The 27,791-nt window shown below is 43.9% G+C and overlaps 17 protein-coding genes across 17 annotated transcripts; 14 read left to right on the forward strand and 3 right to left on the reverse strand.

Annotated features, from left to right (window-relative positions):
- Positions 1–2,127: 2,127 nt before the first annotated feature.
- On the reverse strand, positions 2,128–2,604 carry EAF02_001000 (uncharacterized protein; the record flags this gene model as incomplete). The annotated part of the gene is made up of 2 exons (XM_038897048.1): positions 2,128–2,189; positions 2,238–2,604. The coding sequence occupies 2 exons, from the start codon at positions 2,602–2,604 to the stop codon at positions 2,128–2,130; spliced, it is 429 nt and encodes a 142-aa protein (XP_038763907.1).
- Positions 2,605–3,350: 746 nt separating this feature from the next.
- Positions 3,351–3,893, forward strand: EAF02_001001 (uncharacterized protein; the record flags this gene model as incomplete). Its single annotated transcript, XM_038897049.1, has 1 exon — positions 3,351–3,893. One exon carries the CDS (start codon positions 3,351–3,353, stop codon positions 3,891–3,893), a length of 543 nt encoding a protein of 180 aa, XP_038763908.1.
- A 564-nt stretch (positions 3,894–4,457) lies between these two features.
- EAF02_001002 (uncharacterized protein) lies at positions 4,458–5,339 on the forward strand (the record flags this gene model as incomplete). The annotated part of the gene is made up of 1 exon (XM_038897050.1): positions 4,458–5,339. One exon carries the CDS (start codon positions 4,458–4,460, stop codon positions 5,337–5,339), a length of 882 nt encoding a protein of 293 aa, XP_038763909.1.
- A 529-nt stretch (positions 5,340–5,868) lies between these two features.
- On the forward strand, positions 5,869–6,517 carry EAF02_001003 (uncharacterized protein; the record flags this gene model as incomplete). Its single annotated transcript, XM_038897051.1, has 2 exons — positions 5,869–5,941; positions 6,027–6,517. 2 exons carry the CDS (start codon positions 5,869–5,871, stop codon positions 6,515–6,517), a joined length of 564 nt encoding a protein of 187 aa, XP_038763910.1.
- Positions 6,518–6,795: 278 nt separating this feature from the next.
- Positions 6,796–7,170, forward strand: EAF02_001004 (uncharacterized protein; the record flags this gene model as incomplete). Its single annotated transcript, XM_038897052.1, has 1 exon — positions 6,796–7,170. The coding sequence occupies one exon, from the start codon at positions 6,796–6,798 to the stop codon at positions 7,168–7,170; it is 375 nt and encodes a 124-aa protein (XP_038763911.1).
- A 381-nt stretch (positions 7,171–7,551) lies between these two features.
- On the forward strand, positions 7,552–7,932 carry EAF02_001005 (uncharacterized protein; the record flags this gene model as incomplete). Its single annotated transcript, XM_038897053.1, has 2 exons — positions 7,552–7,701; positions 7,735–7,932. The coding sequence occupies 2 exons, from the start codon at positions 7,552–7,554 to the stop codon at positions 7,930–7,932; spliced, it is 348 nt and encodes a 115-aa protein (XP_038763912.1).
- A 474-nt stretch (positions 7,933–8,406) lies between these two features.
- EAF02_001006 (uncharacterized protein) lies at positions 8,407–8,924 on the forward strand (the record flags this gene model as incomplete). Its single annotated transcript, XM_038897054.1, has 2 exons — positions 8,407–8,690; positions 8,752–8,924. The coding sequence occupies 2 exons, from the start codon at positions 8,407–8,409 to the stop codon at positions 8,828–8,830; spliced, it is 363 nt and encodes a 120-aa protein (XP_038763913.1). The 3' UTR covers positions 8,831–8,924.
- A 444-nt stretch (positions 8,925–9,368) lies between these two features.
- EAF02_001007 (uncharacterized protein) lies at positions 9,369–9,876 on the forward strand (the record flags this gene model as incomplete). Its single annotated transcript, XM_038897055.1, has 2 exons — positions 9,369–9,524; positions 9,592–9,876. The coding sequence occupies 2 exons, from the start codon at positions 9,369–9,371 to the stop codon at positions 9,874–9,876; spliced, it is 441 nt and encodes a 146-aa protein (XP_038763914.1).
- Positions 9,877–10,168: 292 nt separating this feature from the next.
- EAF02_001008 (uncharacterized protein) lies at positions 10,169–10,705 on the forward strand (the record flags this gene model as incomplete). The annotated part of the gene is made up of 1 exon (XM_038897056.1): positions 10,169–10,705. One exon carries the CDS (start codon positions 10,169–10,171, stop codon positions 10,703–10,705), a length of 537 nt encoding a protein of 178 aa, XP_038763915.1.
- A 225-nt stretch (positions 10,706–10,930) lies between these two features.
- Positions 10,931–11,529, forward strand: EAF02_001009 (uncharacterized protein; the record flags this gene model as incomplete). Its single annotated transcript, XM_038897057.1, has 2 exons — positions 10,931–11,143; positions 11,218–11,529. 2 exons carry the CDS (start codon positions 10,931–10,933, stop codon positions 11,527–11,529), a joined length of 525 nt encoding a protein of 174 aa, XP_038763916.1.
- A 134-nt stretch (positions 11,530–11,663) lies between these two features.
- On the forward strand, positions 11,664–12,209 carry EAF02_001010 (uncharacterized protein; the record flags this gene model as incomplete). The annotated part of the gene is made up of 2 exons (XM_038897058.1): positions 11,664–11,738; positions 11,802–12,209. The coding sequence occupies 2 exons, from the start codon at positions 11,664–11,666 to the stop codon at positions 12,207–12,209; spliced, it is 483 nt and encodes a 160-aa protein (XP_038763917.1).
- Positions 12,210–12,512: 303 nt separating this feature from the next.
- On the forward strand, positions 12,513–13,484 carry EAF02_001011 (uncharacterized protein; the record flags this gene model as incomplete). The annotated part of the gene is made up of 3 exons (XM_038897059.1): positions 12,513–12,658; positions 12,722–12,923; positions 12,980–13,484. 3 exons carry the CDS (start codon positions 12,513–12,515, stop codon positions 13,130–13,132), a joined length of 501 nt encoding a protein of 166 aa, XP_038763918.1. The 3' UTR covers positions 13,133–13,484.
- Positions 13,485–14,321: 837 nt separating this feature from the next.
- Positions 14,322–15,395, forward strand: EAF02_001012 (uncharacterized protein; the record flags this gene model as incomplete). The annotated part of the gene is made up of 1 exon (XM_038897060.1): positions 14,322–15,395. The coding sequence occupies one exon, from the start codon at positions 14,322–14,324 to the stop codon at positions 15,393–15,395; it is 1,074 nt and encodes a 357-aa protein (XP_038763919.1).
- A 3,571-nt stretch (positions 15,396–18,966) lies between these two features.
- EAF02_001013 (uncharacterized protein) lies at positions 18,967–19,493 on the reverse strand (the record flags this gene model as incomplete). Its single annotated transcript, XM_038897061.1, has 2 exons — positions 18,967–18,982; positions 19,042–19,493. The coding sequence occupies 2 exons, from the start codon at positions 19,491–19,493 to the stop codon at positions 18,967–18,969; spliced, it is 468 nt and encodes a 155-aa protein (XP_038763920.1).
- A 673-nt stretch (positions 19,494–20,166) lies between these two features.
- EAF02_001014 (uncharacterized protein) lies at positions 20,167–20,867 on the reverse strand (the record flags this gene model as incomplete). Its single annotated transcript, XM_038897062.1, has 2 exons — positions 20,167–20,595; positions 20,679–20,867. 2 exons carry the CDS (start codon positions 20,865–20,867, stop codon positions 20,167–20,169), a joined length of 618 nt encoding a protein of 205 aa, XP_038763921.1.
- Positions 20,868–21,459: 592 nt separating this feature from the next.
- On the forward strand, positions 21,460–23,139 carry EAF02_001015 (uncharacterized protein). The gene is made up of 2 exons (XM_038897063.1): positions 21,460–22,603; positions 22,746–23,139. The coding sequence occupies exons 1-2, from the start codon at positions 21,882–21,884 to the stop codon at positions 22,750–22,752; spliced, it is 729 nt and encodes a 242-aa protein (XP_038763922.1). The 5' UTR covers positions 21,460–21,881; the 3' UTR covers positions 22,753–23,139.
- A 1,713-nt stretch (positions 23,140–24,852) lies between these two features.
- EAF02_001016 (uncharacterized protein) lies at positions 24,853–27,459 on the forward strand (the record flags this gene model as incomplete). Its single annotated transcript, XM_038897064.1, has 2 exons — positions 24,853–25,011; positions 25,252–27,459. The coding sequence occupies 2 exons, from the start codon at positions 24,853–24,855 to the stop codon at positions 27,457–27,459; spliced, it is 2,367 nt and encodes a 788-aa protein (XP_038763923.1).
- Between the last annotated feature and the right edge of the window lie 332 nt (positions 27,460–27,791).

The following is a 27,791-nucleotide window of genomic DNA, read 5'->3' on the forward strand; positions in this document are numbered from 1 at the left end:
GATCGTAGGCATTGAACCGGAAGAATCAGCCGAAATAGTACAACGGACTTGTACCTTCCGTAATCTGTAATTAGCTAGTGTTCGGCTACTATTCCAAAACAAAACGCGTATTTCATGCAGCGATACACATCACCTGATGATATCTTCAAGTCTCAGAAACCTTACAGTGCATTATCTATGGATCCCAATGGATACGTAGGATAATTTCTCTCCTGGGTCTCAGGAACGCAGAGAAATGCAGAGATACAAATAGATATCATGCTGGCATGGTCTCTCGTCTGGATTTTTGTGAAGGTGTAAAATATCCAGATACACTCTCTCGGTCGCAGCTATTCATCCTATCTTTTCGCTACTCGACATGTGATATCTGTCGAGCATGTAATCTTCCCTATTTTTACCATCTCCCGATCGAGCAACCGAGGAAGCAGGGGGGGTTGTAGATGGAAATAGCCCAGTACTTAGTCATACAAGACAAGCGAAAACATGATGTTGCAGACAGCACTCGTTGTCTGTATGTGTGTATTCACGGTAACATTAAATGAAGCTTCCAGAATTGGTTTAGGAACGAAAACAATACACATCAAAAAACCCCGAGAAATAGAAGTATAGTAGCGAATGCCGCATGAGATACTGTGCAATGCCATCTCAAAGACATTTTGAGTGTTTGAAGACGAGTAACTCAATAACCACTGTATCGCACATGTCTATAAGTAGTTTTCTTGTGCATCTAGAATTCCGAAATGAATGAGAGCGAAGGTCAATGTATCAGCCCAATCGTACACAAAAGCCCAGCAACTCGGGCCCAATGTAAGCACTGGCCATTCCCCTTGCCCAGGTTTGAGCCGCACACCCCGCTTCAGACGTCGATCTCCTCTAGAACGATTCCCCCCTTTATGTGATATAGGTCTAGGAAAGTAGATAGTCCAGAGCCCAAATTAAGATATAGCCGAAGCTTGATAGAAGTGAGGCAATTGATCAATACCTGGAAGCCGTGCCACTCGTTGCAGCTGCATTTCGATCGGGATTTGAGAAGAAGTATGATACGCTGATTCAAAAAGGAAAGCAGATCTCTTGAGCTTGTGAGCATCTGCTATCATCCATCTGTTTAAGCTGACTATTAAGATTGCGAGGACTTGGGTCAGATTTGCTCCATAAAGCTGGGAAGAGTAGAAGCGTCGCCGTCTACTCGTTCCCCAAGAAAAGCAAATACAGTATCGGAAAGTGGTCCATATAGCATTCTTCCTATCTAAATTTCCTTTGTGGTATTTCATTCAGAGTTCTTAACTGCATTGTGATTGTTTTGTTTCCATAATTATCGTAGTTGTTGATATTTTGAAAGTTGGAAGACCTCAGAAAGATAAAATTGATCTTGTGGCCAAGTGCAAAGTCGGGCACCCTAAATGTTGTTCCGTTGGTCCGTGCCTCGACCATCAAAACAACTAAAAGACCTCTGTAGACTAAACAACCAACAACTACCTACCAACTGCTGGAGAGTTCCATCTGGGAGTAGTAGTAAGTGCTACTTGACAACTTTGAACACCTTCAACCATTGAAGCATTCACATCTTCCACCTGTTCTTTGATGAACATCAGGAGTATCCATAATCATGTATCACAGTGGTACACACTGCAGAACACAACAATCAATCTCCTCAATGCAACTATGTTTGGCTTTGTAGTTGTCTCACACATGCCTTACATCATTGTACTATGGCACAACGAATACATAATGACTCAAAGACTTTTTGGAGCTATTGTATTCGCACCAAGATAAAAACAAGGAGAAGGACATGCATCTGAGAGGCGCGGAGGCTAGGTGTTGCACATGGCTCTTCAAGAATCATTCAAGTGGTTAAAATGAAGGGGAACTTCAACGATGGACAGGAAAAGCTTTCAGATCCAATTGCAAAGTAAAATCTGGTCCCAAAGTACAATACCAGCCACTCGCAATGTGCCCCCAAACTTTCAATATTTATCACTATCAGCCCCCACCTTTAGCCCCTTTTTCCAGTCCATAACATAACTGTAGTGCAAGTCCTCGACCTAAGCCTTCAACCAGTGTAGTCTTCGCTAGCCTTTACTCATGCTAGCCCTCAGTCATTTGTCCCTGAGCCCCTAGTTTCTGATCTCAATAACTTTCTTCCTGGCCATCCTCGTCGATGTCTAAGGAGACTTTTGCTATTGCTGTCTCTGTTCCTCGTCAGCTAAGTTCTTATCCTTTGATTAATTTTCTCGTACCAGTAGCCAATTTCTTTCCTGCAACTTTCTTGTTCAACACGGGCACATTTTCTTCCGCCTTGATCACGTTCTTCAGTGAACGCTTCACGCCCCTCTTCCGACCCCTCGCGGGCGGTTCATCGTTGTTTGCAGCTTCCCCCATATCCTCGTTATCCGGGCTCAACTGGCCGCTTTGTTCAGCCATCGAGGATATCCATCTCCTGAATCTATGATGGGCTGCATTCTTGTTGGCAACACCCATATCTGCAATTAAGCGATCATGGTCAAGCTTATTCCAGATTCCCCTGAACTCATCTGCGATATCAAATTGTTTGGATATAGCATTCCAAACAAGAGTGTTGTTGTCAATTCTCGGGTTGGGAGGCATGTTTGCGTTTGAAGTCAAGATGTCGAATCCAAGCTTGATGTTTCTTGTCGATACGGTATTGCCTTGCGGACAGTTCTTCAGATGTTTGAGAGGTGGCGATTGGGAGAGTGGTCGTTTGATGGCAACTTGTCTCTATTTGTAGTGAGCCTTATAATCACCTACAAGCAGAAACATCTCCTACCAAAGAAAGTTTCTTAAGCTTTCTATGATCATTCGAATAAACACCATGGAAATCCGCGCCTGGAAAGACTTTTTTCCTTGTTGAGAGAGAAATATTGCCTAAATAGTGAAACGCAACACTCGCCCATGAACCAGCGCTCTAGACAAAAGTATCTACCACCGGCTGTAAGTTTCAGTCGTTCAGGATTATACCAGATAAACTTCCCATCAGACATGCGTGGAATCAATTCTCTTGATATTTCATGAACCTCAAGTATTCAAGGAGTATCTATCCATGACCTCAATTCTCAAAGAGAAGGCTGATATCTAGTATTCTCTCATTTCCCAGTGCTGTTGCAATCTCAAGAAGGCCTGTGCGCTAGTTCACCACACATAAAATAGCCGAAGTTCTGATACTTCCACAAGCACCAAAACACCTCCAAAGAAAAACAAATATCGAAATATCTTCCGGCTCTTCGAATCATCGAGAATCTTAGATTGTCATCAATTGCAGTCTACGTGTTCGTCACCTCCTCCTTTAAGTTAATCGCACACACACTTAACCCGAAATTTCACCCTCCAGAATCATGTCGGAAAAACCTCACCAAGCCAAGTTCACTCAAGCCGAAATCGACCTATTGTGGGCTGTTATCGAGAAAGTTCCGAAGGAGCAAATCAACGCGTGCGTGGCTAGTAGCGTGGAGGCCGTGGCTGAAGATCTAGGAATCAAAAAGACAGCTGCTGAAAAGCGATGGTCCCGTCTCGCAATTAGAGTGCGCAAGGGAAAAGGGGCTGCCGAAAAGGGAGTTGTTGCCGCAGGCATTGCAGAGGAGACCGAAGCCGAAGCCAGTGGTGAGGATCAGGAGATTATCAAAAAGGATAATGGTGGAAAGCATGTTGGTGGCAAGGATTTCGGTGGAAAGGATGTCAAGGCACTCCGTGTCACACCCAAGCATAATCACAAATCTCTTGTCAAGAACAAGGTCTCTCAGGACAAGGTTTTCAAGAAGAAGACTACTACAAAGAGCAAGCGTGGCAACAAGCGTACCAAGGATGAGGTCACTGCTGAAACCAAAATCAAGGTAGAAGAATCCGAGGAGGGTTTTGACGATGATGAGGCAGCTTTCTGACTAGATTTGGAAAATTCATACAGGTTGGGGCGTTTGGCTTGAAGGACGAAGCTAGGATGCCAGCGATAGCGAACTTGGGGAAAAGTTCTAGATAGGCATCACCTCCAACCTCCCATTTGTTTCTCTCGTAATCAATACAAACAGTGGCATTTGGCGCAAAGAAAACTCCTCCGTAATTCATTATTCCGAATGTGATAGAATTCTGTCATCATCCATGCATGTATCCTTGTATGCGGGGACCATTGAAGCTACATCCGTTATCAATATTCCTTTTGTCTCATTGATTAGACAATTTTGCTAGAACAATCGAGGGGTTTTATTTCAAAAAAAGTAAGTTTTGCATCAGAATATTCAGACAATTGATCACGTAAAACTAAAGAAAGTTCAAGTTTCACTCGAGCTGGTTCTAGCTGCAGGTAACCATGATGTATCAACTCGCACCTGCCGTTCGTAAATTAATCACATCCTCGTGAACATCCAAAACGTCAACGGTATCTTCTCTCCGCCAAAGTGACACCCTCAACCTTGACATTTGCATTCAACCAACTCGAACACGCAGTAATCATGTCGACCGACGCAGAAACCCAGGACATCAATCTCGTTCTTACAGCTCTCTTTAAACAAATCGATATTGGCGCACATGGGGCCATCAATTTCAAACGTCTAGCAGAAGATATGGGTGTCAATGGTCAGAATGCTGCTCGGCATCGCTTCCACCGATTCAAAAGATGTTTTACTAGAACTGATGGGGTACATCCCACTCCTGCCGACGTCAACAACAATAATCTCGTTATGAGGACCCTTTTCAAGCAAATCGAGATTGGCAGGATCGACTTCGCACGCTTGGCGCAAGATATGGGTGTTAATGGTCAAAATGCTGCGAGGCATAGGTGGATCCGGCTTTTGAACAGTTTTGGGATTAGCAGACCAAATAGGGCGGGTGGGGATGATGGCAGAGATGACGAGAAGAAGCACAGAATAAAGTCTGGAAACAAAGATGGGGAAGAGGACAGAAAGGAGAGAGACGAAGCAGCAAATAGCCCCGTAAAAGTCGAAGCGAATACCAAAGCTACTAGATTAAGTCTGCCTGGCTCGCCACTAAAGTTTGAGATCAAAAGGGAGGGAACCGTTCTAGAGTCACCTAAGAAAATTGGCAAGAGAAAGATGGAGGACCCGGATGGAAATTTGACGGAAGAGAAAGAGGGGGCGAGGTTGATGCAAATGCCGGCGAGAAAATTTCTGAAGAGTGCGACGAAGAGTATCAAAAAGAGAAAGAGTAGTATACAGACGAGTGATGGTACCGGGGAAGGCTATAATGGGCATGGTCAAGATGAGGGGTTTGAGTCTGGGTTTGAGGACATCGACTACACAAAAGTTCCTGACAAGAAGAAGAGGAGGGGTGGAATGGTCGACGAATACAGTGGCGAGGAAGATTGGGAAGCTTAGATACAAGTTGAATTTCCACCGATCTGGCTTGACTTTGGGACTATTCCGGGTTTGGTGTTGTAGGTATCTTGCAGTATCTGAGAATGGGGTATGTGGTTTGGTATCGGATGGATTTTGTTTGCGGAATTCGATTAGAATTCGTCTTTGCTGTGGACTTTGAAGCTTGATCTTAGAATACAGACATAATTCATGCCAAAAGGCAATTTCATGAACTTTTGGTGCATAACTGTGAAACCCAGTAGCCCGTATATCCCCCGGGAGTATTCCTACTTCGTCTGTTGGGATCAGCAAAAGAAATTCTTCTATTTCGGTCTAGCTTCGTTCGAAAAACAGCAGAACACCACTATAAAGAGCTTGATGCCCATCAGCAGATATCTGTTTCATTTCGCAGACGAAGAGCTTCGGTAATTTCGTCAATCTCGATTTTTGTCTTTCGAAAGCATTATCAACCTACTTAGTCCTTTCTTGAACGTAAGCCTCTTACATCGCAAACAAGCATTTCAATACACAATCGATCTTGTTTCTCAAGATGGCATCCATGGAAGAGAAGCTCCTCATGGGAGTGTTGACTCAAATCGAAGTTGGCCGCATTGATTACGAAGGTATACAGTCTCCCCCTCAACCATTTCCAAATCATCGTTCATTGCAAAATCATGCGATCAAACGCTAACCTGACACTATCTACAGAGCTTGCAAATTACATCGGCGTGGCTACATCCAAGGCCGCTCGCTGCAGATGGGATCGCTACAAACAAAAACTTACAAAGGGGGCACCCCCAATCACTCCGAAGAAGGCAGCTGGAGTCGGCAAGAAAATTGGATTAGTCTCACCAAAGAAGGCAGGAGGTAGTCCAAAGAAGAACAACCACGGAAGCCCCAAGAAGTCACGCGGTCGAATCAAGGAAGAGGAATTAGACGTAGACAAGGACGAGGAAATGGATTACGACAAAAATGCTCCGGATCTCGGTGTCAAAATGGAAGAGCCAGTCACACCATCCCGCAGGTTGCCGTCCCGACGAGCAAGGGTTACGAAGTTTGCGGAAGAGACTAGTGATGCGGAGGATGAGCAGGAAGAGGAAGATGGGGAGGTGCAGGTTGGCGCGGAAATTGAGGGAATGAAAGATTTGGCTGTCAAGGATGAAGATGATGGAGGATATCAGAATGAGGACGAGGCGTAGGCTATGTGAGAATGTGATAGATATTTTTCAGGTCAACTAGGTAACAGCCGGGGACGCGGGAAACAAATGGAATACTTGCAGGCTTCGAAAAGCAAACCTTCACGCTTCTTCTTCTAATGTCCAATCTTTGCATATCTAATCCATTTATAGAATTTACAGTAGAACTCAAGTAGTATATTAACGTCTATTTCTCTGTGCAATAAGTGTCAGAACACAACCAAACCAATTCTTTTCCACAGAGCACAAGATCACTTCAACACTTCCCAATACCACCCACAATGAACGACAACGACAAACAAATCATGATTGGAGTTCTCCAACAGATCGACAGAGTCGATTTCAAAGCCCTCGCCCAATCTCTCCACCCCGAGCTAGAACCTGCAGAAATCACCCGAGCCATGGTTGAGAGTCTTCGAATACGCTGGAAAGGCCTGAAACAACGACATGGAATCGAACCTCCTCCTACCAGCCCCAACGTCTCGCCGAAGAAAGAAGCAAACAGAGCTTTAAATAGAGCTGGCAATGGAAGTGGGAGAGGTAGAAAGCGAAAGGTCACCATCGAAGACAACGACGAGTCTGAACCCCCGAGCCCGACGAAAAGGAAAGACAAAAGGACAGGGAAAGGCAGTTGTGAAGTTGGAGATCAGCGATAAAGGGGACAAAGCGTTTGAGGATGCTGTCTTTGCTTATGGTCCCGACGATGAGGCTTGAGATAATGGCTTGCTGGGATTTAGATTGTGCAGGGCTGAAGCCTAAGCTGGAAGGAGTCGTGCATATATTGGTGGTTGGTGGCTGACAGGGGATTGTCTGTGCTCTGCATAAGGGGCGGATATGTGAGGCAAAGAAATCATGTTGCTAGATTGTTCTGGGGTATGGGATGAATAATTTAATTTTTACAAGCTCTTGGGAATATGATAGAAAGTATTTAATTGTGTGAAATGTCTTTGCGATAGTATAATTCTCAAGTAATTTCATCCCAATCTCGAGAACCACACATCAACCACACAAATTCCACCACGCGAAATTCCATCATCATGCCACCGCAGCCAATAGAACATAAATTCAAAATTCTCATGGCTGCAATGTCACAGTTCTCAAGTAACGAAAAGGAACTTTTCCCAGTTCCCAACTACACCGTTCTCGCAGAACAACTCGGATTGCCTAGCTATGCTTCTGCGCAAGGAGTATAGAAACGACTCACGGACGAACTCAAAGAGGGAGCGAAGGGAGATCTAAAGATTCGGGATCCAGAAGCAGACAAAAAGAAGAAGGATAGTGCTGCCCAGCAATACGAAGAAAAGTCTCCGGTCAAAAAACGAGCAGCCGAGGAATCGGACAAGATGGCAAACGAGCCTGAGTCCTCCCCTATCAAACGATCGAAATTCAATGTAGGCAAACGCGCCGGCAGAAAATGAACCACCAAGGCAGGAAGCGAATCGAAAGGAGAAGTTTTGCGGTCGGGGCCCGGCTGGGTGAAGCTGGTACCCGGATAACGAGGCTTGAGTCTGCGCATGGTAATAAGCAATGGAAGACTACAGAAAGTGGGGGTGTCGGAGAATTGTATCGATGGTCAGACTTTCTTGGAAAAGGAAGTGCATGACTAGACGAGTCTAGTTAGTATCAAATGCAAGCATCTCGACCCATGCAGACCTACATGGACAACTGAAGAACTATTTGTGAGACTTTCTGATATCTGAGATGCAGTATATTAATTGTGTAGGATCCTAGACGTTAACTCATTATTTCCAATCTCATTCCAACTCCACGTCCCTCAATACCATACTTCTCCTCCGATTCCACAACAACAACATCCGACAACAAACCCTCAAATCAAATTAGCACAAAATACCTCAATATGTCTGCAAGTCCAAGTGTCGACGACCTCAAAAATGCTCATTGCAGTCCTGGTACAACTCGCCCCTGAGAACAAACCCCTTCCCTCACCTGACCACTTGAGATTGGCAGAAGCCATTGGCCTTCGCGACCGGGTAGCTTCTAAAAATAGATGGTTTAATCTCATGAAGAAGTTCAGAGATGGAGATTTTGGAGATATGGGGGATCTTATCGCTTCGAGGGAACCTAATGAAGCTGCGGCAAGGAAGCGACCAGTAGTCGAGGTACCAGTTGAGGGGTATATGGACGAGTCCGCGCCTTCTCCTACCAAGAAAGTCAAGTAGGTTCTTAACGTCTGTTCTCATTTCTCAAGTGAAGCATGCTAATCTCATCGTATACAGAGGTGCCCAGAAAGCGGGAAAAGGAAAAGGCAAGCAAAAGAAAGCTGTCAAGGAGGAGACTAGTGAGGATGAGGTCTGAGATTATGCGGAAAGGGAGGCAGACGAGAGGATGGGCGTACAGTCACTTGGTATGCTGCGAGGAATCCCATGATGGGTTAATGCATTTCGGATAGCAAGCATGGATTTAGTCAATGAATCATGATTGAACAGCCGTTGAAGATCTTATAGAGTGTCTTATTTGAGTGTGAAGTTATCTAGGAATGATAATCAAGAGAAACTAGAGACAGCCAGAGTTGTGCATCAATAGTGAACATTCAAGCACGCACAGATGCGTAAAGTCATTCGAGAGAGCCTCGATCTATCTATATGGTACTAGCTCCTTCTAGTCTAGTACTATCCGAACCGATCTCTTCGCGAGTCTCTTACCCTGTAAATTTCCTGTCACCTTTTGGTTCGACATTTCCGCACAATCCCACAAAAATACATCCACGTTCGTACAATTGCCATCAAGACTTTCCTTCAACGAACAATCTTGCACGCCCACACAAAATTCTTTCGAACCCAAGCTAATTCAACGATACACAACTCTTCCCTACTATCCAATTAAATCTACAAGGATGCCACCAAAGTCCCAAACCCCCTTGACCGGTAAAGAAATATGGTATGCCGCGGTATTAAGTCAAATTGTCTCGGAGGCCAAAGTTCCCAAGTTGGAATATGACAAGCTCTTTGAAGATCTGGGTCTTCCAACACCTGATGCGGCTCGCGTTCGTGTAAGTTTTCTCTGCCTTTCAATTTCACACTCTTACTATGGTCAATTGCTGATGTCTTCTTTACTAGTGGGGTCGTATGGTAACAATGATGAAAAATGGTACAGTTGGAGAGTTAAAGATCGCTAGTGCTGGCAAAGCACAAAAGCGCAACAAGGAAGAGGCTGGTCTCGAAGATGAAATTGAGGGCATGGACGACGTCGCTTCTCCTACTAAGAAGCAGAAGCACCGAGCTCCTCGCAAGAAGGCTGGTGGCGCTGGTGGAAAGGCGGAGAAGGAGATTAAAGAGGAGAGATTCATGAATGGAGGAGAAGGCTCTGGATTTGATGTCCCTGATGACTCTGGTTTGGTTTAAACATAATGCAGGGTCTTAAGGATGAAGTCAACTAGAGTTTCGGGGTCATCATTGAGACAGTTGCGAACTGCATGGAATCTTCAGGAAGTCAACATAATCAGCTGACGAATTGATCAATGAAACACCTGAAGTTAACTCTCTAATGACTTTTGCTTTACTATTTGAATGACTGTGAGAATAAATCTATGCAAGATAGTCCTAAGCCTCTATCAACCCACACCCTACGATAACCTATTACACAAATCCACTAAAGATCCATTTCCGCATCCACAGCACAGCAACAAGTAGCGCTATGACACGCAGCGACAATACCCAGCTTCTTATTGCGGTCTTCAAGCAATGGCAATCTGCTCGTATAGATACAAATAAGCTAGGGGAAGATCTCGGTATCAATGGCGGAGCTGCAGGTATGCGTCTGTTTCGACTTAAAGCGAGGCTCCGTACTGGAGAAGGGCCAACAACCGCTGATGTAGCACTCCTTACAGCCATCATAAATCAGGAAAGGCTTTTACCTAGACTCGATTATACGCTGCTTGGTGCAGATCTCGAAATCAACCCTAGAGCTGCAGCCATGCGTTGGTGGAGGTACAAGGTGCGTCCGGAGGGGGATGCTAGGATAGTCCAACAGCAAGAGAGAGAGAGAGAGATAATCCACGAAGCGACCCAGCAGAAAACCAGATTGCTTCGGAGAAAGGAACAAATAGCACAGAGTCAGGGGTTTTTGGATGGCCGTACAATGAGAAGGGCTGGCCGGACGATGCTTGGGAGGCTTAAGATCCTTGCAGGGATTCAGAGCCACATGGAACTCGGTCTCGGAATGCTGGAGTAGGGGTCTTTCAAATAGGCAGTCGCATGTATGCATAAAGAATCAACTGGAGCTCAGATTTACATTCGACGATTACTTATTGAGACTGTGAAAGCGCTTGCACTCTGTTGATATAATATTCACAGCTTTACATACATTTACATCTCCAAACGATCTTCACCATTATCATAACGCAGGGCCAACAAATAATCACCATCACTTCACAAAATCTACGAAAAGTGTACAACCATGCCTCTAAAAGCTAACGCCTCTGAGAAGAGTGACGACGAAAAACTTCTCATTGCCGTTCTCAGTCTTTGGAATCCTCTTCCATCTGTCGACAACAATAAACTAGGCGCACTTCTTGGAATCAAGCCCGGAACTGCTGCTGTGCGCTGGCATCGATTCAAGGCAAAACTTCTCAAGGGCAGCGAGAACAATAAATCCGGAGATGATATGAAAGTTGAACGGACAACGAGGCACTTGGCGATTCAGCTGGAGACAAAACATCTGCTGATGATGTGGATATTGGACAGGCAGCCGCGGTATTCGACAACAAAAAGAGGGGCAAGAATGGAGGACGGAAGCGAGCAGCCGTGACGGAGGGACCAAATGAGCCACCTGCTCAGCGCAAGAAAATCGACAAGTCGATTGGCAATTCTTTGAATGCGTCTACTTCGAAACCGGGATTAGGCAAAGGCAGGAAGACAAACAAAGACAAGGAACCATTGGAAGGGCTGAGTGCGGTTAAGCAGGAAAATGGCCAGTTCGAGATTGGTATACAATGGCAGGAGACTGGGGATGGTGGGAACATGCTGGATGAGTTGTTTTCAGTACAAGAGGCTTGAGATTCTGCAGCCACACGTATTTCTTTGGCTTCTGATGCAAATGCACGAGGAGAAACACAATAAGCAATGAAATTATTCCCTTATCTCAGCACCCTTGTAACAAAATCTAGACATTGCCTTGTGTATCTATATAAATGCATGTCTACCTTTATATCACATCTCCCAAACAACCACCGCAGTTGCAAAATCCCAGCGCAAAGTCACATTCGGTCAGTAACGCCTGGTTGGTAACTTCCTCTTTTCATTACAAGACTAATGTATTTGATCAGCAGTCCCGTGCCCAAAAAAAGAATCCAAGACCCATCACAATGTCTACCGAATCCGCCGAAGACCAAAGACTTATCGCAGCCGTATTCAAACAAATCAAGCTTGCCGAGATAATTTTAGATTACGAGCAACTAGCAAAGGACCTTGGAATCAAAGCTATGCATCCAGGAAAAGCTGCAGGCAAGCGTTGGATACGATACAAGCAAAAACATGGTCTTGTTGCGGGAAAATCGGCAAAGAACGAGGTTAGTGGTGAAATGGAGAACTGCATGAATGTTACACCGAAGGCGGGAAACGGCAAAAAGACAGGGAATGCGGCAGAAAGTACAAACGGAGGGAAGAAGGCTGCATCAAAGAAAAGAAAGGTCGTCAAGGATGAGGATGAGGAGGAGGAGGAGGATGTCTCTGATTAGGACTTTTTATGCTGAGAAAAATGATAGCTCAGATTGTTAAGCAATATTGAGGAGGTTAATGGGGAGACCAGTGTCCAAGCGGGTGTTTATTGTTTCCAACTGATGACGATATCCACCTTGAGAATTTGAAGTAGGAGAATGATTCAGCTCAAGAATTTACTTCTTTGAGACCATGTGAAGTTTGCGGGGTGATAAATACTTAATTATCAGTGATCCGTTCTTATTTGTTGTCCATCAGTCCCTTCACACCACACATACATTGATATAAATTCTCACAACACCATTGTACCTTCAGATTCAGTCATGTCTAGCGACGCAGAAAAGAAGTTGTTAGTTTCCATTCTTAGGCAAGCCAATATTGGCCATATCGATTGGGACAGAGTTGCGAAGGATCTCAGCGTTCCCACCAAGTCAGCTGCACAAATGCGATGGCAGAGATTCAAAAAGGCGTTGCCCGACTTCAACCAAGAATAAAACGGCAATGGGAATTCCTCGCCACTAGCAACACCAAGAAAAAGACAATCTCCGACGAAAAGCAAAGCTCCCAAAGGCAGCCCCTTGAAAAAGCAAAAGCGCTCGAAAGTTGAAAGTGACGACGACGACGAAGAACTAGAATTCGATAACTACGATGAGAAAGAGAACAAGATTGCCCCAGAGACACCAGCACGAAGTCTCCCAGGTAGAAAAGCAAAAGCCAGGTCTCCGATGAAGGATGTGAGTACACTTCATCTGGCTATTTCTTACTATGCTTATTGATATCCCTCTTTCAGGAAGGTACGAGTGATGAGGAATATGACATCAAGAATGAGGAATCAGGTGAAAATGGGGAAACTCAAGAAACCGAGTTAACTCAGGAAACTGTTGCGAGTGGGGGGACTGCTGTTGATTCCGGATCGGACTTCGATGGAGATGTGGAAGCATGATCAGCTATGGTCCGAGAACATAGTTTGGGAAAAGGAAAGCGCGCTTTGTTCTGTTTGCAAGTTTGATTGGGCTTGGATGATGCAGTGGGCTAAATGCGTTTGTTCATGTCCCTAGCTTTTTACCATGGGAATCGATGATTATGCGGATAAATCAGTGGCTACCCGTGAAATGTGAGTTGTCATTTCGAGGATTGATTTTTCCTCTGGCATTATCTGTAAACCCATAACAGCTGAATAGCCTAGCTCTTCATGGAGTTTATGCTCATGTAGGTAAGTGATATGAATGTTGGTAATCTTGCTCCAGGCAATCGCCGTTTCCTGAACAAATAAGTCGAAAGAATTCACACTTCCTATCAAGAAACGGAGAAATTGCGTTTAGTGATGTTGACATATACAGGACTACCGTAGGAAATCAAGATCTTTTCCATTGGTTAACCTACTATCTGAGACAGAAACCCTGGTCAAATCCGGATAAATCCTTAGATAATCACATGATCTGATCCGTATCATAGATCATGTGATAATTTGACTCAAAATGATTCTTCTACCCTCGAGATCTTTTTGCCCCGGTGCTTTCAGTCTACTACTCCTCTCTGAGGGGACAGAGACTGTGGGCTTATCACTCCATGATTAAATTATGTGCCTGTGAGAGTCAACAGTCTTGATTGGCTGACGGATCCTGAAACAAAAACAACTGTTGGACATTCAATGAAGCTACCTCAGCACAGCTTAGAAGAGGAGACAGATATCTTGATCCCGACTTTCTCAATGATATACGTTAAATAGTTTTGCTCCTGTATCTTGCGGCGCAAATAGCAGGACTTTACCCTACAATTACCTTTACCATCCACAAACGTTTGAAAAAATAAGCCAACCACTTGGTAGGGCAAACATGACTACGTTATTCAACGATCTACACTTCGTATCAGCGAAACAGAATGAACCTTCCGTTGAAATCACGTCTTTTCATCATTTTTCCATTCTTCCCAAAGAAATCCGTCTACGTATTTGGCTACTCGCACTTCAACCACGACCCCGCTTCATCTCAATTCACAACCATCTCACAACTCTTGATCAGACTGAAATCCAGCACATTCAGTCTCAAATGTACACTACTCGCAATTCTATGGGCAATATCATAAGCGGTAGCTACTATGAACTCGCAATCAATTAGTCCGCCGCGAATCAGATGAGCAACGCAATCTTCTCGACCTCCAAAGAATCAAGATGGGTGGCGCTAGACTACTTCTGTCTTAGTCTACCACTCGCAAACAACCGCCACATCCGAGTTAACCCTGATCACGATGTTCTGTTTTTCCACCCTGGTCATGACATCCGCGATATCAACATGCTTGCTGCTATCCTCCATGATGTCAAAGCATACGATCCAAGAGACCAAGGCCTCAAGCACTTAGCTATACTTGGAGATACTCTGTTTCCAGACAAACAGCCCTTTACGGGAGAGGTTGGAAGCTGCGGGTCGAATAGGCCCATTGATAGTACGAGCGCTGGAGGTGCAGGAAAGATTGCCTTAAGCCATTCCATAGCCCAAGCATCTCTCACTGACATCCTCGGCACAAAACTTCGAACGTTGTGGTGTGTTCAAAAAATGTACACTCGAACGCGGGTTTACGGTCCAGGAATATTCGATCGTCCAGTGGGAATGCCCCAGTGGATGGAGACTTTACCGATGCTGCCTCCCTTGAGTAGATTGGGCATATCATATCTCAACTTCGAGTGGATCGAGAATGATCCCAGACCTATAGAACCGGACATTGGTAACATGCCATTTTTTAAGGATCTGCGACGATACCTCCATAGTTGGAAGGCAATCGAGGAAGCCCTAGGTGTGAGACATGTCACACCTTTTCGTGTCTTTGCTTGCGTGTTTTCCGAGTTAGCTCCGGCGGGAACAACGGGACATATGACCCAACCTACAGGGGTAGAGCTCAGAGTACTCCAATTAGTCGAATCCAATCGACAGATGGAAAAGGAGGAGTGGGAGAGAGCCATCAATTACTGGGTCGACTTGATGCGGCCACTCAGCGAGAGCGCATTTGACGAATCATGGTTTCGAGAGAGAAATGTGATGGTAGACCGGGATGATATGACGGCGATTGGCATGTGGTTGTTTCCAGCGGAAGCGTTTGGGCGAGTGCATGATCAAAATTTCGCTGAAGTGTATCATTCGTGCAAGATGCGTGCCAAATCTTCGGTCACCCCTGGGCTTGCGTTGTTCGATCTCTCTTCCCTACCCGCATAGATCTACAACAATTTGAGAATAGCTACTGTGGAAATGAAAACTTATTACAATGCGATCAACGCTCATGTTATATCGAGCTCAATATGAATCAACGGTACCTAAACCTTTATTGAATAGTACATCCAGAAGACAGTAGATCCCGTTTTAGATATCCGCCAAACTTTGGGCAAACTAAGCATCTATATCTCTCTAAATTAAGTGATAGACTCAAAAGCTATACATTTCCTAGACAAAAATAGTCTTAGATCTTCTACGCCTGAATCATTGGATCAGTTCTCTTTCGCATCAGTCATCATGAGAGTTAACTTCAAGTGACACGTGTGAAGCTTATTCTTGTCTAAATTGCACAAGGTGAATTGGCAATCTAGATGACTTATGACTTTAATGAATACAAGATCGTGTTTGAAAGAGTAGCGGTGAGTCAATTGATTATACAGATATATAGCTTGAGTAAAGAGTTGGTGACAGCTTGATTTCAAGGGACTTCTTGCTGTGTGGTAGCGATTGACGGAAACAATTTGGGGTAACGAGAGATCTTTATATAAAATTTGATGGCTCAAGCTGCCATCGACTTGAGTCACATTACCACTGCCTACTTCTCGTTACGAATTTGTCTCGGGGGGAGCTGGAGATCTCTTCAGTTTGTTTGTTGAATCAACGAAGTAAAGCAGCACTAATTCGACTTCCTTTGACTCCTTCCATCCCAGACCGAGCCATATCCTAACAACATCAATTACATGTTAAATCAGCTTTTACTCTCGCGTGTTGTCATGTGTCTCTAAAGTCAACAAACTTGACATGTTCAATGGTCGATAGCATCTTCGGATCTATCATCAGGATTTTGTGAGATAGCGAGGCACGGTAAATGAAGGATCACATGTGCTGGATGATATATCACGAGCTCAAGTAAAGTTTGAAAAAGATCGACTGAAGAATTTTTAATTGGTACATGAGATAATTGTTGAGTTTCATTTGCTTAGCCACTGACAGTGCCTGCGCGTAAGTCTCTCCAGTTGAAGTAAAAAAAGACAACTTCTCTTTTCCAATCTCTCCTAATACGTCTACCTAGAAACGACGAAAAATAATACAAATTGCTCGGCACCGCAACATGCAATTACATCGCAGTCGATCTAAGAGCTCTTAGTCTTTATACTGACACAGAGCCACCCCAACATACTATTGCGTGCAGCGATGGCAATTGCCAAGAGATACTTGGCGTAATCAACAAAAAAAGATGCATCGGGACAGATACCTTATTCGGTGATGGAAACATCGATCGGAAGCGTAATGCTCTGGTTACCGGCTGTTTGTGATGTTTTAGAGGCTGTGGAATATCTATGGAGTGATGCGCCGAAATTCTTACGGCTACGGAGTCTTTTGCTTAAGTCTAGGAGTTTGAAATATGGCTGAGGGATTGTCTCGGGATGATTTGGTTTCGTTGTTCATTTTCGTTTTTGGGGAAGCATGATTGAATTTGACTCTACTGTTTGATGGCTTTTAAAGATATTGATTTATCCACGACACTTTCTTTATAACTATAATTCATATCTTCTTGAAAATCATGGCGTTCTCACCCAATACTTCGCTGAGACATTGTGTTGCTGTCATTGAACCGCAGAAGTGAAGGATTAGGGGCCGATTAGCAAACTCGTTGGCCAATAGTAATCCCGGAATATGCTCCCCGAAAGGTACTTGTAGAATCTCGAGCATGAAGATCTCGGTGCATATTGTTTAATGGCATCTTGACCTTCTACTGGTACAGTACTACAAGAGAGAGGAGAATTTTCACTGATAGAAACAGCAAATTTTGAGCCACAACCTTGCAATGAGCATCGGTCCTCCGTGGAGGGACTTAAAGAAAAGAACTGTTCCCTTCCCCAGAAATGATGCAAATCGCTTGCACAAGGGATCGGAGCGAGAACACAAACAAAAGTACCCTTATCACGTAGCATTAGCTGAGCTAAGCTAGAGATAGGTCTCCTATCATACACCCTTCGAGTAATTATATTCAAGGTAAAATTTGCTAAAGCCGCGAGACACACAAGGGAGAGAGATTACTGTAGGAAGCGATATGCTCAAACAGAATGTGAACGAACGATCTTCCAAATTAAAGTAATCTATTACATTTGGTCTTCATGAATATCTTTCTCGCTAGAGGATCTACATATGGCCCTCTCTGACTAGGTGTTCAAAGCCGAACAACTCAAGGAAAAACCCAGTAAATTCCTGTTCATAACGCATCAGAGACTCCGATCAGGACTACTTCATATTGCAAAAGCGTGAGATAAGTGGCTACAATTATCTGTAGGTAGAATGGTCAATAATCTAGACTTTTTTGGGTGGAGGGTCGAATTCCAACATCTCAGTGAGGCATTGAAACATTTGGCAATGTTGAACTTTATTTCATTTGTGGACTCTTTGCCACGGCTACTAGATACAGCAAGCAATTACTTCTATAGTTGCCGATATTTATATGGCTGAATGAGATGTGGAGTTGAAGTTATGGTATATTACCCCGAATTACGTGCATCATCACTCCACTACTTTCCACTCTTTTGTCCGTAGAAAACCTACATGACATCTAATTTTGACTCCTTTTTTGCAAGTTGAATATAGCATTGAAAGATGTGTGGCCTCGTTTGTGGAATTTAGCGAGTATACTAGAATCATGGCGTGGAATTTCCATGACGTTGGACGAGATAGCCTCCAGTACGGAGTCCCAATTGGATGTGCGACTAGGTATCTTGGTAGGATTTTGTATTTCCAGTCAGTCTACTTTATAGGTGGTCTCATTTGGAAGCAAACTTCTTTGCCCAGGAAAAATGAGAATTCTGTCTCCAGATACAATTACAAATTTGATCTTACCCATTGTGTAAACAATCATGCATCATACGTTTGCTCAAAAATCTGGCAATTTGACGACGGCGATGCTAGAATTCGCAATTTCGATCTTTTATCTACTTCTCAATAGTTACTTACAGCAAGGATCGCTCCAATTGAATTCACCGAGCATCTTATCTCTCTTGTAATCAATCCTCCGGTCGATTCACTCCGGATCTGCCCCTGAAGTCGCGAAGGAATAGCACCAACGACGTCACACAGTCATAGAATCCTAAAAACTACATCATCACACATGGTCACTTCATATAAATCCAAGCAAGTTTGGAAAAGTCATTCAGGCATTAAATTTCCCACATTAGATAATGGGTATATAATACGTGTGGAACATGTCAAAACCCGATCCCAATCTCCCATTCTCCATGCACTCAAAAACTCCTTCGAAACATCAGAATCCGGTCCTAACCTCCCATGTCCCACTCCGAAGAATCCAAAGATCCTATTCCCAGCAACGAAAATATCGAAAAGCCAATTAGTTCCTACGAAGAACTTGTTAGCAGCAGATTCTAACCAAGTTGCGTCCTCACGGAAGACTTTTCAGAGGATGAAAAGATCAAATGTTCGAAGATAACGAAAGGTCGGTTCATACAGTAAGCTGCGACTACATCAAGCTGCAATGGGGACGGACGACATTATTAACCGTTTCTGCAACAAATACTCATGTAAGAGATGTTTATCCACCAGTATCCCTTGTACTAACGTCAGAACAGGAGGGGTTGAGGAAATAATAAAGGTGGTGTGAACTTACAATAGTGCCAATTCAAGATCACCATGGATCTTCGCTTTCAGCGTAATCTCTACCTCGAGATTCAAATCCAGCCGTAATCTAAGTGTATCTTCCTTGTCGTCTCCCTTCTTTTCACCACCACCACCCAAGACACCGCCAGCAACGTTACCAAGTGTATTTCCAACTTGGCCGGCAGCCCCTCCGACGGTGTCACCAACTTGATTCAAAGGAACCATATCACTGACACCACCGAGTGGTCCGCCTCCGCCTCCACCACCTTGTTGCTTTTGCTTTTGCTTTGCCGGTCGACGTGGGGGTGGTGCTTCTTCTTCTGATTCTTCGTCAGAGGTATAATCATCGGAATCGGTTTCCGATTCCGATTCAGGCTCTGGTTGTCTCTTTTTGGGGGGAGCCTTCTTTCCTTTTGTGGCAGTCTTGGTGGCAGCAGCCTTTGGCTTAGCTTGACTAGCCATTGTCGAAGTAGAGCTCTGCGAGAGAGACCTCCGTATGAAAGGATGCTGAAAATAAAAAAACGGGGGTTGGATTATCCTAAAAGGATATGAAGAAAATGGAAAGATGTTTGTTTGAATGAGGAGAATGAGGATATGATTGACTCGAACCTGTGTTCTTTAAAAGAAAGACTGAGTGGATTTCTCGAGAATCGAACCTGCTTGCGCTGATTCCACGTCATCATCCCATTTGATGCAGACCCCCATGCCGGCCAAAGCCGTTTTCTTGTTTTTCGGGGTAATAGCTTGTAGCTAATTTCTCCAGGTCCTTCTTTGGCAAGTTTTCACCAACCATGCAGTGTCAAAGTTGGCAAATTGCGAAACATTTGTTCTGTGGCTGGGAAGAATATATTGATCCTAGTGGGTCAGATACAAGCATTTACAGGCATTACCTCGCGCGATTTTTCCCCATGTTCGATTGGAAGAGGCAGGATTTCGTCATATTGCATGTAAATTGATTATTTTTGAATTGTTGTACAGGATTAATCCTTCAGAGTTCGAATTTGTCGAGTCTCGTGCGTGTTTGTAACATGAGTATTTTGGTCTAGGCTTGACAGTGCAGTGTGAATGGGAAGACTTCGGATGAGTATCATGAGATTTTCATTTTGTGTTATGTGATTTTCTAGTGGTGAAATTATTAACCACCCTCCTTTTTCCTGTCGGCTGGTACTAGCTGACTATTCCATCCACACATCATCCGCCGGAGCAAACAAACTTCCTGGATTTTCTTTCCTGTGGGAAGACCAGAGAAATCCCCATTTCTATCAAAATATATTTGCCATAATCCAGGCTCAACTTCTACTGCAACAAATCCTTCATCTTCTTCCAGCGTCAAATTTACTTCATCCTCTGACCATTCCCATGGGTGTGCTAAATTGCCCACCGTATCTGCTCGCCCACCATATCGCACCTCCAAAGTATTTGAGTCGACAAATATCCAATTTAGCATCGGAGGATTATCTTGAATCGTCGATACCAAGCCATGTTCTTCGGTGCCTGGATACATGAAATAGTAACCACAAAATCGATGTCCTTCTTTCGGCGCATCGGGGTGATTTAGATACATCTACAGATCGTTCGAAATCAGTATCTTTCTTCAATATTCACCATGATATTGATGTTAGCACATAGAAACTCGTGGTAACATACCCTATTATCGCGTAGAACGACCTGTGCTTCTTTTTCATGAGCAGCCTTGCCATCCAGAGCAAAATTCGCCGTCATGAAAAACTTTGCTTTGTGCTTCTGAGCCAAATCCTCCTTCTTCTGAACATCTAATGCTTCAGCGGTACCGATCACCGTCGGTATGGCATTTACTAACATCAAAAATAATGCCATCTCGTGATTTTCATCTGACTTGTTGTTCTCAAGGTTGAACGTTATCGTAAAATTGTATTATCGTGGTATTGTATGTGTGGTAGGTCTTGTGGAAGTGGAAGTGGATACTGGAACAGTGTATAATTAATTGAATTCAGTGTTAGAAAGGTGCTGTGGGGACGGAAGATGTCGATTTAGTTGCTCACCAGCCACAACTTATCTCTTCAAACCCCATGTCTAATGCTGAATTAGCCCCTCACCACTTCAATTGAAAATGATATCATGTGGATGTAATCATGAAACCCGAAAACATTACTTGTGCTAGCCTCGTGGAGGTAGCTTTTTTGACATTTTGAAGAACAAGGTAATAGTGGCCGCTAGCTTACTTCTTGTATAGGCTGTACAGCTACTGAGAGTGTGTAAGTTTTCACACCCAAAATACCCTGAAAAGTTTTAGGAGACAACAGGAAACATTGAATTATTTACTATTGTTCTTGTTCGAATACTATTAGCCTTGATTTTTCAGAAATATGCGCCTCTAGACTCGGAGATTCGAATTGGTGGACGGATGGACTCGACCTTTTTGGTACAAGTAGCAGCCCTGTAGCTTTTCATGACCACACGCATACGTTGGTTTGTAAAACCCACAATTATCACCAAAATCCTTGCGATAAATCATCTAATCCAAGATTCTTGACCTCCATTATGTCCAAAAACACAATAACCCCCTGTATCTTACACCTGTTACAAGGATAAAAATGAGGGCAGCGGTTATGTCATAGTTGAGTTGTTTGAAAGCTTGCTCCATAGAATTTGGCATGAATTTCCAAGTTTACATTTTTTGGTTTTCATATAAGACAAAACTACAACGGTGCTAAGTGAGATTCCTCCCCGTATCTAATTTTGAAAGAATTTCTTGAGTCTATATTTTTGACTCTTAGCTATATACCCTTTTCCTCACGTACACGGGGTTTCCTCATCTTCTAAATCCTTCACTGCACCACCTAAGTACATATCACAAATCCACAAGCCAATATGCCGCCAAAGGAGAGTACACCGATTGGTGGTAAAAAGGGAGCGCCAACTCCTGATGCCACCCCTGACAGAGACAACGAAGAAAACGAGCAAGTAGAGCAAGAAGAGGAAGCTCAAGATGAGGAACAAAACGAGGATGGAGAAGAGGAACAAGATGAGGAAGAACAAGAAGGTACGGAGCAGAAGGCACAGGCATCAGTAGAAGACGACAATGAAGGAGAACAAGCTGGTAGTGATGGAGGGGCAGAAACTGGTGCCGAAGCCACTGCTGACGAGAATGAAGGCGGCGAAGAAGCTCAAGACGAAGAGCCTGAAAAGGAAGTAGAAGAGAGTGAGGATACTGCCGTTCACAACGAGCCCGAACCTGAACCTGAACCGGAAAAGAAGAAGAAGAAGCATCGCCGTCGTAAGGTCAAGGAGCCTGAGCCAGAAGAAGAGGAGGAAGAAGAGGAAGCTCCTGCACGCAAACCCCGTCGTAAGAGGAGAGATCGTCCTCAATTCCTCGAACAAGATGGCGGAAACGATTATAAACAACAGATGCAAATGATGCAACAACAACACGAACAGCAAATGCAAATGATGCAAATGCAACAGCAACAGCAAGGTGGTGGTGCTGCGAAAGAGCAAGGAAAGCAACCCTTGAAGTTGAGATTAGATGTCAATCTTGAAATTGAGATCGAGTTGAAAGCCAAGATTCATGGTGATTTGACATTGGCATTATTGTACGTTCTATCCCAATTCCCATTCCCCTTCGCCCACTTCCCCTTATATATCGTAATCTCCAATCCTACTCAGTGTAAATGTTGAGAACAAGTACCTCTCAATACAATTCACGAGCTCGGTCGAGCTGATTATTTTCAACAGGTCTTAAACGCAAAAATTATCCATTCTAACATCTATCGTGTTGCTTAGTTCTGGATAGAGTGGAGAGCATGTTTGCTAGAGGCAATTGGATTTACCGTGCGTTATATGGAGAGTTTTTCACATATTTCTTTGGTGTTACTGTATCTATTCATGATATGGGCTGCGGTGCTTTGGGTGTGGTGGGGTTCGGGATATTTGGATGATAATGAATGGCATTGTACTTTTAGATTTAATGATCAAGAATCTTGATATGGAAATTTCATGAGATGCTCGTATTGGTCGATATATTGATTTTCGTGATTTTATTTTCAATATCGAAAAACCAAGAATTTCCACGGTCATTATACTTTTAGATTGTTACGTTTATTGTTAAAGTGCAGAGATTATGTTGCAGAAATACCGAGAACATTATCCGACAGGAATTGAAAAATTGTTATCAGATACATAGCCCAATCCATCCGAACCTTCAGTGATCTTCTAGCCTGTGTCGCAATCACAATAGCGTGTACTAGCCTAACGACACACGTCGTTTCCACGAGTCCCTCTAAATTAGCTCTGCTGTCAAAACTACTTGAGTCATATCTCAAAGAATCTAGGCAGTAAATTTGAAAGCAATCTCAACTTTTTTAGTATCAAATTTACGAAATTGTTTTACCGTCCATCTCTAGTCGGAAACTATCACGAATCGTCACTTTTCCACTCATTTCAAATACGGGGTGTGATTAGAAGCTTCTATACACCATGGCGATTTCACGCAATGAAGGAATCGCTAGACTTTTCTTCTTTTCACCCCGCCCTCGGCGTTAGATTCTTAGTATCTCGTGATTTTGTGGCTTGCAGATTGTGTTCCCTCCCAACATAAGCAACTCAGGTAATGAAGCAAATTAGTTGGCAGATATCCGGATTGGAAAATTGATACCGCTGGACCCTGTCGAATTTCCAACTTTTTCTACTTTCATTTTGGGAATCATGGCTAATTGCTTCTTCGTATTGCCAACTTATTCTCTCTGTTTGTAGGTTGTAGCACTGCACAACGCTCAGACGTGAACATGAGACCTTTAGCGCTTTGTATCATGTTACTCAAATGCAAGAGTCCTTGTGCAAAGGAAATCTCTCCGAACGACTTGTATTCCAAAAACTTGTCACTTTCAGCATGGTATCGGATTGTTAAATAGCATTCGAAAAACTTCATAGCACATATCTCCGATTTTATTGTCCGTCCATGTGAAACAATTAGACGATTGGCGTTGCACTAAGACTGGGACGACAAGTTGGTTTTTCTAGCTTCCTCTTTTCACGTGTAGGTAGCTATTTATGAAATGTGGCTGGTGAGTGCAAGTATTGCCGCAGACTACTATCCTTGCTAGTTCCACATAAAGAACATCGTAAGCCTACATCATGTGTCAAATCTCGATGGAACATCAAAATCATCAAAGTGCCAAATATGCATAGAAATGTATCATTGCTTTGTCGAATTTGCTCCGAGACAATGAAACACTTCATGATTCCTACCTAGGTAGGTATCTTCGCTTGGTGCGCAATTTGTCTCGTCCATCGGACACTTTATACCAACGACAAATCGAAAGGGATCGATGATTTCTAGGAAATCACAACAGGGCTTCGAACAATCCCCGTAGAATCGCTCCCATTTGCTATTGTGGCGTGTAAGCTGAAGGATCAGGTCCAATTAGCTTCCTTAACCTACAAGGTTGCATGTATATGATGCAAGTTGCTATAGCTATCCACTCTGGGGCCAAACTTCCTTGTTCTACTCTGGGGAAGCCTGTAAGCTCTTGTAAAGTTGACGCAATGATGTATTCCAATCAAACTTGGGTCATAGTTGGTCCCAGCCTTGGTTTTCGGGACACCTTGGAGACAGTGAGATCATTCTTTGCGCATCTAATTACTAAGATGAACACAGCATTCGACTTTAGTGCCATTAACTGTTACACTACTGAAGCCTCTATATACCTGTGAAAGGTATCCGTCAAACTGTCTCCTCACTTTATTGTTCGTTATCAGTGGACGCTTTTAGTCAAGCAACGCACATCTCGCTACAATCCAGATTCCATACAATTCACATCATCCACAACCGCAAAATCACAGAATGGCAGACACACAAGAAGCTCCTAAGAAAGTCTTGAAGAAGACTAACAAAACTCCTATCAAGAAGAAGCCTTCGACTCCTAAAGCAGATACCTCTTCAGTACCGAGTGAAAAGCCATCGGTTCCAAACACACCAACTGTCCCAAAAGATACCAGCGATGTAACGAAATCCGCAAAGCAGGGCTCCACCACCAAAAGTAAGTTTCCTGCTCTGGCTTATATGCCTTCTTTCGCCGACCGTTATACTCCTCTTTGTTTCCGGACAAAATTCCTGGCCTTCACCTCTGGTTCCACCCAAAGGAGGACCTTATCCAAGGGATGAGAAGGAAAGCAAGAGGAAAAAAGAAAGACTGAAAGAATATTCAATTCAAGTCAGAAGGCTAACATTGAAACAACGTAGGCCAAGAAATTCGCACCTAAATTACCAGCAACACCACCAGCTGACAAAAACATACCACACCCTGAAGTGACATCTCCTTCGCCAGCGCCAAAGTCCCAAAGCAAGCCAAAGATCAAGAAATTCAAAAAGGCAGTCGAAAACCCTGAGCCAGTTCCTGAGCCAGAGGAACAAGAGAAAGACGGCGAACAAGACGATAACGACGAATCTGAGAAGGAAGAGCCCCAGCCTGAGAAGCCAAAATCTAAGTCGAAGAAATTTTCAAAGTCTAAGAAATCTGAGCCTGAGCCTCAACCTGAGCAAGACGAGCCAGATCATGACGAGGAAGCAGACAACGAGCCTGAACAAGATGAAGAGCACGTTGAGCCTGAGCCAAAGAAGGAGGCCCCTCGGCCAAAGAAATTTTCAAAAACCAAGAAACCTGAACCAAAGCCAGAGCCTGAAGAGCAAGATCAGGAATCTGAAGCCGAGGTTGAAGGTGAACAGGAAGAGCCAGAGAAGGTAGAACAAAAGGAGGAAGCACCTCGACCAAAGAAATTTTCAAAGACCAAAAAGTCTCAACCCAAGCCGGAAACCCAAGGTCAAAACGAAGAATCCGAGGGTGAGGCTGAACAAGAAGAACCAATCAAGGCAAATAAGAAGGAGGAACATGATGAAGGCATCGAAATGGCAGATGGTGAGGAAGACGGGGAAGATAATGAAGATGAAGCCGAAAATGAGGGCGAAGTAGATCACGATTCCGATGTTCAAGATGACGAGGAACAAGATGTCAGCGAGGAAGAAGAGGATGAAGAGGAAGGAGATGATCAAGATGAGGAAAATGAAGAAGAAGAGGAGGAGGAAAATGAATTGGCTGAAGCTATTCCCGATGTCCAACCAGATGTTATTACCTCAGCACCTCCTATCCCAGACGACTTCAAGGAAAGCATCGAGCCTCTCAAGTCAGTAACTAAGTCTGAGCCTACTAAGCAAGTTACAAAGTCTGTCGAAGACGCAAAAGACTCGGTCCCTGAGCCTGCAAAGGAAGCTGCTAAACGACCAAAGAAATTCCTAAGCAAGGCTTCCAAGGCTGCCCAAAAAGCCCAAGGCCAAGTCAATGGTGTTGCGGATGACAGCTCCAAGAAAGCTCAAGACACTGTCGATAGTGCACCTGGCGCTGACCAAGTCAAGGATACTGCATCCGGCGTAACCGACAAAGCCAAAGATACTGGAGACAAAGCATCTAAAGCATCCAAGGAAGGAGTTGATAAAGTCAAGGAGACTACTGAAAAAGTTCCGGACGCTGATCAAGCCACCAGTGCTGTTGATGGTGCAACTTCCAAGGCTCAAGATGCTGGATCGAAGGTAAAGGACAATGCTGAAAAGGCTACCAGTGAGGTCAAAAATGCTACACAAGAAAAAACCGATGAAGCATCCAAGCTCGGCAAAGATGCTAGTGACAAGGTCAATGGAGTTGCGAGTGACTTAAAGGAAAAATCCTCGGATGCCACCGATGGTGCCCAGGGTAAAGTCAATGATACCAAGTCAAAAGTCAATGGAGTCGCCGGCGATGCCGAAGACAAAGTTGGAAATGCCAAAGATGATGCGCAAAAGAAACTTGGCGATGCCAAAGACACTGCTGGAGAGAAGCTCGATGGCGTTAAGGGCTCAACTGAAGATGTCAAGGGTGGTTTACCGTCCACAGATGATGCCCAGAAACCTTTGGGTGAAAGTAGCGAAAAAGCTAAGGGCGCATTGGGAGGAATCCCTGGCACTGATAAGGCTACCGATGCTGTGAATGGAGTCAAGGACCAAGCTGAGGGAGCGACAGAAAGTGCCAAGGACGTTCAAGTTAACATTCCAAACATCAATGACATTGTCGGTAAGAGTATCTCTGTTATCAAAGACGGCTACCTCTTTGATGACCAAGGAAATGTTATTGGTCAAGCTACTTCCAACTTTTCAGGGAAGGCAATTGGTTCTTTCAAATCTAAGGAATTGGAGGCCAAAGCATCACAACAAGTCCAATCTATCGGCAACATTGAGAAACCAAAACTCGATGGACCAACATCTGGAGATGTAGGATCTCTGGCCGGCACATCAGGGCAAAATGGGGATGCTGCTGCTGCAAGTAGTCCAAGTGAAATTTTCTTGGATGTCAAGAGTACAAATGAGGGGATCAGTCTGCAAATCAGAATTCCTACTGCGTTTATGATGAGACCTGGGCATTAGGGTCGGCGCTATGGTTATGGTAGGGTAATATTTCGTGGAATGGACGGATCCGTCAGGCAGGATGGTAATGAGTATGGATGGATGGGTACTGGGATGGTTTGGTTTGGTATAATCTTTTGAAGTTTATGTTTCATTAATGGTTTCAGCACACGGAATTTACGATTCAAAAGCCAGCGTGTTATTTCAGCGTTTAACATTCATATATATGTAGCTCTACTGTTCACTTTAATCAAAAAATGGTAATATTTGCGACTTGGTCAAATCTTCTGAATTCATTTATAATTGTGATCTTGCTGGAAACTGGACTCGATCTAATTTTCATCCAATGGACA

Source organism: Botrytis sinoallii (genome assembly GCF_014898435.1).
Source record: "Botrytis sinoallii strain Bc 23 chromosome Unknown BSIN_001, whole genome shotgun sequence".
Taxonomy (NCBI): Eukaryota; Fungi; Ascomycota; class Leotiomycetes; order Helotiales; family Sclerotiniaceae; genus Botrytis; species Botrytis sinoallii.

Bases quoted from the DNA above. Each gene is read 5' to 3' on its own strand.
- EAF02_001015 (XM_038897063.1), top strand. From the start codon at position 21,882: ATGCCGCCAAAGGAGAGTACACCGATTGGTGGTAAAAAGGGAGCGCCA.